The sequence below is a fragment of the Carlito syrichta genome, unplaced genomic scaffold (genome assembly GCF_000164805.1).
Source record: "Carlito syrichta isolate Samal-C Ts95f unplaced genomic scaffold, Tarsius_syrichta-2.0.1 Scaffold309736, whole genome shotgun sequence".
NCBI lineage: Eukaryota > Metazoa > Chordata > Mammalia > Primates > Tarsiidae > Carlito > Carlito syrichta.
Genome location: NW_007253832.1, coordinates 243,037 through 255,109, shown reverse-complemented (window position 1 = coordinate 255,109; position 12,073 = coordinate 243,037). Strand labels below are relative to the sequence as shown.

The window sequence follows — 12,073 nt, the reverse complement described above, 5'->3', positions numbered from 1 at the left end:
TTTTTTCTTTTTTCTTTTAATTGGAGTCTCACTCTTGTCACCCAGGCTGGAGTGCAGTGGCACGCTCATGGCCACCACAGCCTCCATCTGCTGGCCTTAGGTGATCCTTTCACCTCAGCTTTCCAAGTAGTTGGAACTACAGACATATGCCACCACATCCAGCTAGTTTTTGTGATTGTTGTAGACGAGGTCTCACCAAGTTGCCTGGGCTGGTCTCGAACCCACAGGCTCAGGCAATCCTCTTGCCTTGGCCTCCCAAAGTGCTGGAATTACAGGCTGAGCCACTGCGCCCTGCCAGAGTAGATTACCAGTCCACCCCTATTTGACAGAGAAAAAGAAATGATGCTTCCAAGGACTTTCATTTACTCATTTACTGAAGCTTAGCAATGATGTCAAAAGGGTCAGTCTCCTGATGTCAGGGAACTCACAGTACATGAACATTTCTTACAAACTGATATACAGGTTGTAATGGAACAAGTCACAGGAGGCTGTTTCTATAGGAAATAAGGGGGACTCCTAAGGCATCAAAGTGTATTCAGGTTTGGGCAAGGAGTGTAAGGAACAGCTTCCCAGAAAAGGCTACATTTGAACCGAGTCCTGAGAATAAATAAGAATTAGCCAGGCAGGTAGTGGGGGAAAAGGAAAAGGATAATTCAAGAAGGAACTGCAAAGGCATATTTGTGGGCTGAGGAAAATTCTCTAAGGCTGGTGTGTTGTATGCATGTGAAGTGACAGAAATGAGCCTGGGCAGTGGACAAAGTGCTATAGCACCTTGTACCCAAAGCCAACATCTAGAGGTACAGAGCTGAAGGCTACGGAGAGAAATATTTCAGTTCTGAAATAAGGGCTATCAGGAGCAGTTAGCATTTGGGAAGGATCTCTCTGACTTTAGGGAGGAAAGCAAAAGCAGGAGTATGAGGTGGGGCTGTGGGTGATCAAGGAAGGAAATAAGAGTACATTCAGGTGGCAGTGCTGGGCATGAAGGAAGGTGTGGATTTGATAGTGTTAAGATAGACTGAACTTGATGGCTCATTGTGTGGGAGTGAGAAAGGAAGGAGGTCTACATGACTCCCAGTTTCTGACTTGGGCAACTAGGTTGATCAAGAGAAAACGCAGAGGAGGACTGAATGGCTTGGGAAATGACAATGAGAAGGGGTGGGACATGCTGGGTGCAAAATACCTGGGGCAAGCCAGGCTGGATGTCTGAGAGGTAGTTCAGAAATCCCAAATCAGAGATCTTAGCTGGAGAGAGTTCTGGGTGTCATTTGCAGAGGTGGGGGCTGATGATTGGCTATGGATGAGAACTTCCCAGAAGATGAGGAAGGAGGAAAAAGGGACAAACCCATGATGGGGAATACTATAGGGATAGGGAGCAAGGAAGAGGACTCCAAAAAGAAAGACACCAGCAGCAAAGAAAAACAGAGCTTAAAGAGGAGCGTAATCAAAGGCCAAGCCAGATGAATGCTAAAAAAAAAGTCTACTGGGTGTGGCTATTAGGACATCATTAACACTTTTATGGAGAGCAGATGAGCAATTTCAGCAGATTATCCGTGGGGACAGAGTGAAGGATAAAAAAATGGAAGAGGCAGGTGTATGACCCTGCTTCAAAAAGCTTGACTGGGAGGGAAGGGAAGATACAAGGCAACTATCTGGGAGTTATTGACGTCTTCAGATGGGGAGATAGGGCATGATCCTATTTAGAGAGGACACCAGCGATGAAGGAGTTCTAGGAGAGATGGGATAAAGTGAAGGAGCAAGATCAGCCAGAGATAGCCTGGAACCCAGAGGTATCTTGATTCCCAGTCTAGTGCTCATTTCTATCTCACGGTGCATTCCTCTTCCAGGTGAGGGACCGAGAAGGGGAGAGGGATTATGGGGAGCTGAGAACCCTCAACTTGGGAGGTTTGGAGTAAGGGCGTCCCTTCAAACTACAACCGCATAGATGGTGGAGCCATCAGCCGGGACCACTGTGGACAGCCGGCGGGGCCTTCTGAGAGCCATATAGTCCAGGTCAGCGTAGAGAAGGCTCTGAAGGAGGAAGAGAAGGAAGGCAGGATGCTCTCCGCAGTCCCGCTTAGGATCCAGGCCTTTTTACTGACCCACTTTCCTCTGGGGTTCTGGCCAGCCCCCTTCCCATCCCCAAGACCTTACCGGCTCCTGATCCAGGCCCCCAGGAATCTTGGGCTCCTCCTCCTTTACTGGCCTCTGGGGCTCGGCTGCTTTCACGAGTGGAGCTATGTGGGGGGGACAGAGCTGAAGGATGGAGAGAAGGTGACCAACTTGTCTGCTCCCATCAAGGGCTCAGACTCAGGAATTAAGAGGTGAAGAATGTGCGGGCAGGAGAAGGAAAATGGGATGGAGTTAGCCTCACCAAATCTGGGAAATGGTCGAAGCGGGTGCGGGGGCGCGCGCCTGTAATGGACATATAGGAGTCTGAGTCAACAGTCTTGTCTTACGAATTCTCGGCCCCAAGACGCGCCAACGACAGCCCAGCAACTTGTAGGTTCAGACCCGAAAACAACTTAGGCTCGTCCCCCGCAGATACTCCTATCCGCGCTCTGACCCCGCTGCACTTCCGCTGGCGCGGGCTTCACTCACCAGCGGGTGGCTGAGTTCTCAAATTCTGATCGCGCCCATCTTCTCCAAGCCACGCCCAGGGCTCCAGATCTAGCCCGACCATTTGCGAAGGTTCCAGTTCTGCCCCCCGCCTCTGGTCACGCCTCCATTAAGCCAGGCCCCGCCCCTCGTGCTCACCTGCGCAGCCACCAGACCACGCCCAACGCTCCCAGTCCCAGCGCCAGCCCAGCGCCAAGCAGCGGGATCAGGAGCTGGCGATACGCGGACCCTGGGGAACGGCGTGGCGGGAAGGGATGCCGAGGTCAGGGGTACGACGACAGAGAACTAGGTGTCCCGCTCAAGAACCCCCAGCCAAGTCCCCCGCCCTCCCCGGGTATGTGTCGGAATTACGTCCCTCGGTGCGCGCAGGCCAGGACCTACCGTGGGTAGGCCCCGGGATCCTGCAGTCGGCCCTGTCCCCCAGCACGTGAAGCACCGTACGGCTCTCGTCCTCGTGGCGGCCCTTGCAGAAAAAAATGCCCGAGTCCCCGGCGCTCAAGAGGAGCTCCAGCCGCCGGATACCAGAATCCAGGGAGCGTAGGCGGCCGGTGAAGGGCTGGAAGGAAGGCACGGTGGGGGCCCCGCTAGACGAGGCCCACAGGATCGGGCGGCGTCCTTTGGACAGGCCCTTGCAGGCTGGGAAGCTGGGTGCCCAGGCCCAGCGGATGGGGTGCGCAACCCCTACGCAGGAGAGATTCACGCGGTCCCCAGGGACACCTTCCAGAGAAGCTATGGGAGGCCAGAGGTTGTGGTTAGGGCAGGTTCACAGGGCAAACCAACCCCCTACCCCATCTCCTCTTTTTCACCTCTCCTCTGTCCTCTAGTCCTGGATCTTCCACCACAATCCCTATACCCCGAGGCGCCCCCTTCCCTGCCTCAGTCTTTCCCGCTCCGTCACAACTATCCCAGGATTTGCTTACCCCCCGGGTCCCCTTGGGCCCTCAAGAGCAGCAGCGGCAGAAGCTGCAGAAACAGAGCCATAGTTGGGATGTGGTGGGAAGAGGTGGCAAGTGAATCAGCGGGGAAAACCGGAGGGAAGCTGGGGGTGGATGGGGGGAGGGAGGGTCTGGGGGCTCAGATAAGAGAAGAGGCGGGGCGGCCAGCTGGGAGTGGGGAACGACACTTTATGAATCCTGCAGGCACTCTCACACTTCTCCAACAGTGCTCACTTAAAATGTGTGCTGGGACCATTTGCACAAGCACTTTTCGCCTGCTTAACTTCAGCACAGCGGTGGCTGAGAATCTGGAGCTTCACTACCTGAGATAAAATTCTGACTTTCTGATCTAGTAGCTGCATGATGTGGGCAATCATTTAACCTCTCTGGGCTTGTTTGTGCATCTGTAAAATGGAGTAAAAGCACCTATCGCTTAGGGTATTGTGAGAACTAAACAAAGTAATACACCTAAGCTGCCTAGAACAATGGCTGACACATGGAAGTACTATGTAAGTGCTTGCAATCTTATTATTTCTATTCTTATTTTACCTTCTACGTCACCTTTCTGTGCCCACGCTGTCCCTCTGGGCCTGTGGTGCCCCACCCAAGTTGGCAGGTTTTGACTGGGGAGGAGTTTAGAGCAGGTGCATACTGCCACACCTAGGATAATTTCTGCCACTGAAATGGAACAACTGAGACCACACCAAGCCCAAGTGGACCCTGGTTGAGGTATCACGAACTTTCAGGAGGAACTGAAGCTGCCCTCTATAGCAAGCCAGTCAGGGCTCTCCTGGAGGCACAACCCAAGCCCCTACCTCTGCTGTTATGGCATCACAGAAGCCTTCAGTGATGTCACAAACCCTTCTTCCTGTGCCTGAGCAGGGGAGGGGGTGAATCAAGACTAATTTGGCCCCTTCCATTCTCAATTTCTGCCAGGATGCCCCTACCAGTGCCCCCCAGAAACCCAAATTTGGCAATTAATTTGGATCACATCCCATTGGTCATTTCCTAGGAACCAGCAGAAGCTACCACCATAGCCACAGTAAATCACAGAGGCCTTTGGTGATATTCCTTCAGTGGACTGGGCAGTCAGGACTCCTAGCTGGGGGCCAGGAGCTGCATCTTGGCCTGAAACCAAGAACCACAATGGAGTTGACCACTAGTGGCAACTATCCTCCCCCATCACTCTCTCCCACCCTCACTCCAGACCTGCTCAGCCCCTCCCCAGTCTTTTCCTCTAGTCAGCTGTGTGTATAAATGTAGAGGGAGGGGCTACCAGAGGCAGGGTGGGGAGGAGCCTTGGGGATTATAAATTCCAAAAAGGGCACTCAACTCCCAGAGCCAGATCCTCGAAAATCTACTCCATCTGCTGCTGTTGAGGCTGCTACTATTCTCAGGACCCTCACCATGAAAGGCCTTCTGCTGCTCATTCTGTCTGCTCTGTTCTGCTGGGTCTCAGGTAAGCACCTGGGAGCTCCAAGGCCCTGGCTCACCTGATCAGGACTTTACACCCTTGTCCTGCCTCCTGCACTATCCACTACTCAGAATCCCAAACACACCCACCCCAACTGGCTCAACTCTCCTGTGCCTCCAGGACCAGGCTTTCCTGATAGGCTCCTTGCTCCATTTCTCAAGGACCTAGGTCTCCATCTGTCCTCCCCATCTCCAAGAAAGACCCACTTTTCTCACCTGCCAGAGCTCTGGGTCCCCTGTTTCCCACTCCAAGGTGCCCCCTTCTTGAAAACTCTCATTTTCAGTTCCCCAGCCTCACCTAATGTGTACTTCTCCAGGATCCAGCTTACCTGTCTTCTCTGACCTTCTGTGCTCAAAGGGTGTCCTCTCAGAGACCACACACCCAGCTCCAGTCTTCTTTTGTACCCCGCCCTCCCCATCTACTCCATCATTCCCTCAGCCATGGGCTTTCCCAGTCCTCCCTGTTGCCCCCATTCTGGATTGCATACCCTTCTCTTACCAGACATGCAAGTTTTCTGGGTGGTTTCAGGGACTTCTTAGAGACTCCTGTGGAAATAGGGAGTTTTCTTGAGCCTTATAGGGAGGGAATGCCAGGGCTGCTCACTCCCAGAATGAGGTGGGTTTCAATCAATGAGGATCTCTTCTCAGGCTCCTCCACTCTTGGACTGACCCCTTCTTTTTTTTTTTTTTTTCTGAGTCAGAGTCTCACTCTGTCTCCCACGCTGGTATGCAGTGGTGCACACTCACAGCTACCGCAGCCTCAGCCTGCTGGGCTCAGGCAATCCCTATACTTCAGCCTTCCAAGTAGCCAGAACTTCAAGCCTGTGCCACCATGCCTGACTAATTTTTAATTTTTACTGTAGAGATGAGGTGTTGCCAAGTTGCCCAGGCTAGTCTCAAACCCCTGGGCTCAGGCAGTCCTCTTGCCTCCACCTCCCAAAGTGCTGAGATTACAGGTGTGAGCCACTGCACCCAACCGGACTAACCCTTTCTTCACCAAACTTTGTGTGCCCAAACCTTGAATTAGCTGAAGCAGAAACTTTGGGGTGCCACCTTCTGCACCCACTCTCTCCATCTTGGAAAGGTACTAAGATGGAATCTGATGATCTGTCGCCCAGATATTTCTTTCTGACGAATTGCTTCTGGGGTGAGAGGACTCCGTTCAGGTCTAATTCCTCTTCCCACGCTCTTACCGGCTCCAGAAGATGAGGAGTGAATTGCTAAAGCTGGTCATAGGTGACTTTCTTGCCAGGCTCAACTTCCAAGGCATCTCTGACAGTGTTGTAACCCCCATGATTTTTATTTTTAATATTTCTCACTCTTTCAAGTTTCTGTCTTCTCCCCTGCCACCCTCATTCCTTCTCCCATGGTACTCTCACATTCCATCTATCCCCAGCACCTGTTTTTGTTTGTAGCCCTGTTGCTCTTGACTCATTCTTAAACAGGGTGGAGTGAAAGAAGATACTCAGGGTGTGGGCCTTTCACAAAGCAACAACTCCACCCTTACCTGCTGCCCACTTTCTACTTTAACTGCGTCACTCACCTGCTCTGTCCCTACCAGACCAAACAGCCAAACAGGTTGGAGCACCTACTTAATTGACTCTTCACCATCCTCCACCCCTACCCTCAGCTCAGTTTATCCCCAGGTAAGAGACCCCATCACCTTAGCCTGTCTTGTGTCTCCCCAGCTGACATTCGCTGCCACTCCTGCTACAAGGTCCCTGTGCTGGGCTGCGTGGACCGGCAGTCCTGCCGTCTGGAGCCTGGACACCAATGCCTGACAACACATGTGTACCTCGGTAACATCCTCTTCTTTAGTGGGGAGTGAGGGCAGGTGGGAGACTCTATGGCTGGGAGTGAGGCCCAACTGGGGCTAAGACTGAGATGGACAGAGAATTACAGCAATAATATTTGGCTTAAGATGATTATATGCCAGGCACTATCCTATGTCTTTACATGCATGTTTCTATTAATGTTTATGACAACCCGATGATGTGGGTGCTGTTCTCATAATGAGCCTTACAAAGAGACAGTAACAGGTCCAAGTCCTCATGGCCAGCAAGTGATAGAACCAGAATTGGAGGGGGTAAAGGTAAGGAAGTGAAAGAGGGAAGCTTAGACTGAGAAGAGATACAGAAGCGGGGCAGGGGCAGAGCTGGGAAGGAAAGAAGCTTGGGCAGGTGCATGGGATAAGGAAGTGGGTGCAGGCATGCCAGGTACCCATCCTGGCTGACTCTCTGCCCAATCCTACCTCTAGGTAAGATGTGGGTTTTCTCCAACCTGCGCTGTGGGACTGCAGAGGAGCCGTGTAAGGAGGCCTTCAACCAAACCAACAACAAACTGGGCCTCACCTACAACACCACCTGCTGCAACAAGGACAATTGCAACAGCCCGGCCCCCCGGCCCACCCCAGCCCTGGCCCTTGTCTTCTTCACCTCCTTAGCTGGTCTTGGCTTCTGGCTGCTGCACTGAGACCTACTCCATGGTTGCCCCTCCTCTACCTGCCTTAGCCTGAGCCTATCTTCCTGTGTCTGTCTCCCCAGCTTCCTGAAATGGTCTCTCCCTAGCTCCCTTTGCTCTGAAAAGCTTTTTCCCAGTCTCTTCCCATTTTTTAAATTAAATAGTTCCCCGTAGTGGTCTCTCCCTACCCATTTCTCCCACGCCCCCTACACCCACCCCTCTGCTTTTTCCAAGCCTCTTCCCATTTCCCTCTAGACCACTCCAGAGCCACCATTGGCCCCTAGAAGGGCTCCCTACTTTGCCTTCTGCGTTCTTCTGTGCCCTGCTTGGGAAGGGATTAGGATCTGGGTCTGAAATGGGGCTTTTGTCTTGTCCCCATTGAAGGCTACCAGGAAGGACCTGATGACCTCACTGCACAGGGCTGATTCCCTGTGCCCTGGTTCCCATATGTACCCCATTCCCATACCCACCTCATTCTGTTTTGAGTAATAAATGTCTGTGTCTGATAAATTGTACATTTATTGTCAGAAGACTTAGGTGTCAGTCCTCCACATGCTTACCCAAGCAAGAATCCTTCAGGGAGTTTCCCTGGGAAGCTGGGCTGGGGCAAATGGAGGAAGAGGCTTTTTTTTTTTTTTTTTTTTTTTGAGTTGGAGTCTCACTCTGTCACCCAGACTGGAGTGCAGTGGCATGCTCACGGCCACCACAGCCTCAACCTGCTGGGCTCAGGCGATCCTTCTGCCTCAGCCTTCCAAGTAGTTGGAACTACAGGCACTCGCTTCATGCCCAGCTAATTTTTTTTTTTAATTGTAGAGATGTGGTCTCACCAAGTTGCCCAGGTTGGTCTTGAACCCCTGGGTTCAGGCAATCCTCCCACCTCAGCCTCCCAAAGCGCTGGGATTACAGGTTTGAGTCATCGTCCTGGCTGAGGAACAGGTTTCTCAGGTTTCCATCCTCCCTGCCAATGCCTGGGGGTGGCACACAGGCCCCAGTGTTTGGAAAAACAACCCTTATCCTAGATTTAGGTTGCACCCCTGATGCACTGTCAAGAAGAAGCTGCAGCCTGGCTTGAGGGCTCCCCAGAAAGGGTAGGAGAGATAAACGAGACCCTCTTTCTTCACTTTCTCTCAGGTTAGAGTCAGAGGCTTCCCCTGGCCTAGTTACTAAGTGGGACATCAAGCAACTCTCCTATCACAGTTCTTATATTTCCTTTCTCAATTCATAATAGTCCTATCAGGAACCAAGCTGCAAAAGGAAGAAAAGAAAGGAGACCCAGACAACCAGACTTATGGAACCCTAGTTACCCCCACTCAACCCAGAGACTGCTCCCCTCATTGCTAAGGAAGATTCCCCCCAGCAACAGGATCCAGAAGTCGCTTAGGGCAGATGGGTCATTGTCCTTTGGGATTTAGTTGGTTAAGGACTACACCATTGCAACTAAGTCGACTGATGCTTGGTGAACTAGAACCTGGATGCCCCATATTACCCCTTAGCCCTCCCATCAACAAAAGATAGATGGAATTTTCCAGTCAGTTCTAGGGTGGTTGATAGATTTTAATGGCTCAGAGGAGAGCTTGTCTTCTCATCTTTGATGTTCAGATGTCCCTTGTTCCCTTGCTGTCTTCCCTACCCCTGCTCCCACAACACCCTCTACAGTCCCGGCAAGAGCCAGGCCAGGGCAACAGCTATTGCAGCCAAGATGTATGCAGGAGCCACATGGCTTGTCATGGTGCTGTTACACAGGTCTCCGAGGCAGCAGTCCCTGTGGGTTGTGTAAGTCACATCTCCTACCGACTCTGTTTCCTCTTGATTGCAATGATGGGCTGCCACGCAGGTTGGATGTTGATGAATCAAGGTCACTGAGGCTGAGAGAGAGAATGAAACTGGGGAGTTAGACTCCTGGCTTTAGGACTTGCCTTCTGTGACAGAGAAGATGTGATTTCAAGGAACCCAAAGGGATTTTCTGTCCCTTAAAAAACACCTCCCTGAAACCAAGTTATCAAAGTTGACACATTGGCATTGTGAATTTCTGATGTGAAGCACTGAGAGGGATGCAACACTACTTCTGCAGTATTCTTGCCTAAAATGCATGACCTCAATCTCATTATGAAAAAATATCAGATAAATCCAAATTGAGGGACACTCTATAAAATAATGATAAGGCCAGGTGTAGTGGCTCATGCCTGTAGTCCCAATGTTCTAGGACCTGAGGTGGGAGGATTGCTTGAACTTGAGGATTTTCAAGGCTGTGGTGAGCTATAATGGCACCACTGTACTCTAGCCTGGGAGACAGAGTGAAACCCTGTCTATAAAATAAAATAAATAATAATTTTAGTACATTGGGTTTCTGTAAATAAAAACAACCTAAAATGATTTTTAAAAACCCGGATATAAAATACTATATCTTGAAAAGTGCTGGATCATGAAAGACAAGAAAAACAGAGAACTGAAGGCTGAGCGCAGTGTCTCATGCCTGTAATCTCAGCACTTCGGGAGGCGGAGGCAAGAGGATTGCCTGAGTCCAAGGGTTCAAGACCAGCCTGGGCAACTTGACAAAAGCTCGTCTCCACAATAAATAAAAAAATTAGCTGGACGCAGTAGCATGTACCTGTGGTTCCAGCTACTTGGAAGGCTGAGGCAAAAACATCTCCTGAGCCCAGTAGGTCAAGGCTGCAGTGGCTGTGAGCATGCCACTGCACTCCAGCCTGGGTGACAGAGTGAGACTCCAACTCAAAAAAAAAAACAAAAACAAAAGAAAATGAGACCTGGCACAGATCAGAGGATATTAAGAAGATATGAGAACTAAATACAATGTGGGATCCTGGTTGCACCCTGAACCAAAAAAAGACATGAGTGGAACAACTGGCTAAATCAAATAAAGTGTAAATTAGTAGCATTGTACTAGTGTTATTTTCTGATTTTGATATTTGTACTATGACTATGTAAGATGTTTGCATTGGGGGAAGCTGGGAGACATTTTTTGCAACTTTTCTGTCAATACAAAATTATTTGAAAACTATATATATATAATAAAAAATATATCCATTATATGGCATTATATACCCATTATATGGCATGCAGCTATGTATACACCTCCCTGGTCCTTAGCTGATGCCTGAAAGTTGAAGTTGAAGTTTGGTTTAACATTTTGGTTCCTGTCTTCAAGGAACAAAGCTTTTCATTTGTGAGTGGATAGGCCTATGAGATTCCCTCCGGAGAGGAAAGACGGGGAAGTGGAAGCACAAGGACTGTGGACTTCTGAGGCGCTCAGTGCCAGGAGCCAGAAGGGGTACAGACTGCTCTACTCTGACAGTGGCACCATCTGCCCAGAGTCTGACTGAGCCCGGAAGATTCTGGAAACCAGAGGGATTGAAGTGGGGCTAGAGGCAGGGAAGGACTGAGAGAAGAGGAAGAAACTAAGGACTCACGGTTTTCAGACAACTTGATCTGTTCCAGACCTGGTTGGGGTCTGCGCACCAGGAAGCCACAGCGTTCGCCCTCGCCACAGGTGGTCACCGTCTCTTTGCAGGAGCTGCTGGGGCTTCTACCGCAGTCATAGCACCTCATTCGGTTTCCTGGCAGAAGGAAAAAAAGGAGCTGGACCTGGGCCCTCGGGGAAGCCAGCTGGCAGAGGAGAAGGATGGCCTGTGTAAGAGGCTAGCTGGATGCCAACAGCTTACCGGAGCCAGCCCCCAGCAGGGTGCCGAGCAGGATCCCAACAAATTGGGGGTTCATCTTGTCTGCCTGTGTCAGTAGCGCCTCTCCCTCCCGCCCACCCCCCTCCCCAGCCCTGGTCTGCCAGCCTTATATCCCCTTTGTTTTGGGCTTTATAGGGCTATAAAAAGGGAGGAAAGAGTCTCCCCTAGCAGGCCCCAGGGGCCCAAGTGAGGATGGAAATGCCCCCCCACCTCCCCGCAATAAACTCTCAGCATCTTCTGGAGTCCTCAAACTCCTTTATCCTCAGCAGCATTTCTGAAAGTGAGACCCAAGAACCCCTGAGGGTCCCTGAGATCCTTTCAGAGGGTCCTCAAGGATCCTTCCCTCGAGGGAACCACATATCTGTGTGAGGTCTGATTCCCTCCATATATTGTACTTCAGTGAAAACAACATATTCCAACAAATGGAATGAGAAGCAGATATGAAAACCCAGCCATGTTCCATTGAACCTGGCATTAAATATGTGCACAAAAATGTACAGCAATGATACTCTTATCACTGTATTGTTGGGAAATAATAGTGATTTTTCACAAAACCATATTGTTAACATGTAATAGGTTTATTATTTTTATTTTTTAAGGGAATCAACAAATATCTATTTAAAATGTCCTGTTTTATTTTCTAATATAGTAAATGTTGATATAACCCACATTTTAAAAAAGCTCTTTAAGATCTTAAGTAATTTTTGACCGGGCTTGGTGGCTTGGTCTGTAATCGCAGCACTTTGAGAGGCCAAGGTGAGTGGATTGCCTGAGCCCGCGGGTTCGAGACTAGCCCAGGCAACTTGGCAAGACCTCGTCTCTACAATAAATAAAAAATTAGCCAGGCATGGTAGCGCGCACCTGTAGTTCTGGCTACTTGGAAGGCTGAGG

At 50.4% G+C, this 12,073-nt stretch overlaps 3 protein-coding genes across 8 annotated transcripts; 1 reads left to right on the top strand and 2 right to left on the bottom strand.

Annotated features, from left to right (window-relative positions):
* Positions 1 to 1,816: 1,816 nt before the first annotated feature.
* On the bottom strand, positions 1,817 to 3,631 carry MPIG6B (megakaryocyte and platelet inhibitory receptor G6b). 6 transcript variants are annotated; one of them, XM_008067707.2, is made up of 6 exons: positions 3,537 to 3,602; positions 2,998 to 3,345; positions 2,755 to 2,845; positions 2,372 to 2,412; positions 2,152 to 2,234; positions 1,817 to 2,028 (listed from the first exon to the last, which is right to left on the bottom strand). In XM_008067707.2, exons 1-6 carry the CDS (start codon positions 3,595 to 3,597, stop codon positions 1,924 to 1,926), a joined length of 729 nt encoding a protein of 242 aa, XP_008065898.1. In that variant the 5' UTR covers positions 3,598 to 3,602; the 3' UTR covers positions 1,817 to 1,923. The 6 variants fall into 6 exon arrangements, with proteins under 6 accessions (XP_008065898.1, XP_008065900.1, XP_008065899.1 ...); XM_008067709.2 differs by having other exon boundaries at positions 1,856 to 2,028; positions 2,152 to 2,253; XM_008067708.1 differs by having other exon boundaries at positions 1,924 to 2,253; positions 3,537 to 3,631.
* Positions 3,632 to 4,788: 1,157 nt separating this feature from the next.
* On the top strand, positions 4,789 to 7,596 carry LY6G6C (lymphocyte antigen 6 family member G6C). The gene is made up of 3 exons (XM_008067705.2): positions 4,789 to 5,010; positions 6,713 to 6,823; positions 7,282 to 7,596. The coding sequence occupies exons 1-3, from the start codon at positions 4,959 to 4,961 to the stop codon at positions 7,494 to 7,496; spliced, it is 378 nt and encodes a 125-aa protein (XP_008065896.1). The 5' UTR covers positions 4,789 to 4,958; the 3' UTR covers positions 7,497 to 7,596.
* Positions 7,597 to 9,134: 1,538 nt separating this feature from the next.
* Positions 9,135 to 11,219, bottom strand: LY6G6D (lymphocyte antigen 6 family member G6D). The gene is made up of 3 exons (XM_021717424.1): positions 11,165 to 11,219; positions 10,913 to 11,059; positions 9,135 to 9,349 (listed from the first exon to the last, which is right to left on the bottom strand). Exons 1-3 carry the CDS (start codon positions 11,217 to 11,219, stop codon positions 9,135 to 9,137), a joined length of 417 nt encoding a protein of 138 aa, XP_021573099.1.
* Positions 11,220 to 12,073: the final 854 nt, after the last annotated feature.

Excerpts from the sequence above, each read along its gene's own strand:
- MPIG6B (XM_008067707.2), bottom strand. The coding sequence starts at position 3,597 with ATGGCTCTGTTTCTGCAGCTTCTGCCGCTGCTGCTCTTGAGGGCCCAA. Across the intron at positions 3,346-3,536 it reads GGCCCAAGGGGACCCGGGGG|CTTCTCTGGAAGGTGTCCCT; the intron begins GTAAGCAAATCC and ends GGCCTCCCATAG. Across the intron at positions 2,846-2,997 it reads GATCCCGGGGCCTACCCACG|GGTCCGCGTATCGCCAGCTC; the intron begins GTAGGTCCTGGC and ends GCCGTTCCCCAG.
- LY6G6C (XM_008067705.2), top strand. The coding sequence starts at position 4,959 with ATGAAAGGCCTTCTGCTGCTCATTCTGTCTGCTCTGTTCTGCTGGGTC. Across the intron at positions 5,011-6,712 it reads TCTGTTCTGCTGGGTCTCAG|CTGACATTCGCTGCCACTCC; the intron begins GTAAGCACCTGG and ends GTGTCTCCCCAG. Across the intron at positions 6,824-7,281 it reads GACAACACATGTGTACCTCG|GTAAGATGTGGGTTTTCTCC; the intron begins GTAACATCCTCT and ends TCCTACCTCTAG.
- LY6G6D (XM_021717424.1), bottom strand. The coding sequence starts at position 11,219 with ATGAACCCCCAATTTGTTGGGATCCTGCTCGGCACCCTGCTGGGGGCT. Across the intron at positions 11,060-11,164 it reads CCTGCTGGGGGCTGGCTCCG|GAAACCGAATGAGGTGCTAT; the intron begins GTAAGCTGTTGG and ends TCCTTCTGCCAG. Across the intron at positions 9,350-10,912 it reads GATCAAGTTGTCTGAAAACC|CCTCAGTGACCTTGATTCAT; the intron begins GTGAGTCCTTAG and ends TCTCTCTCTCAG.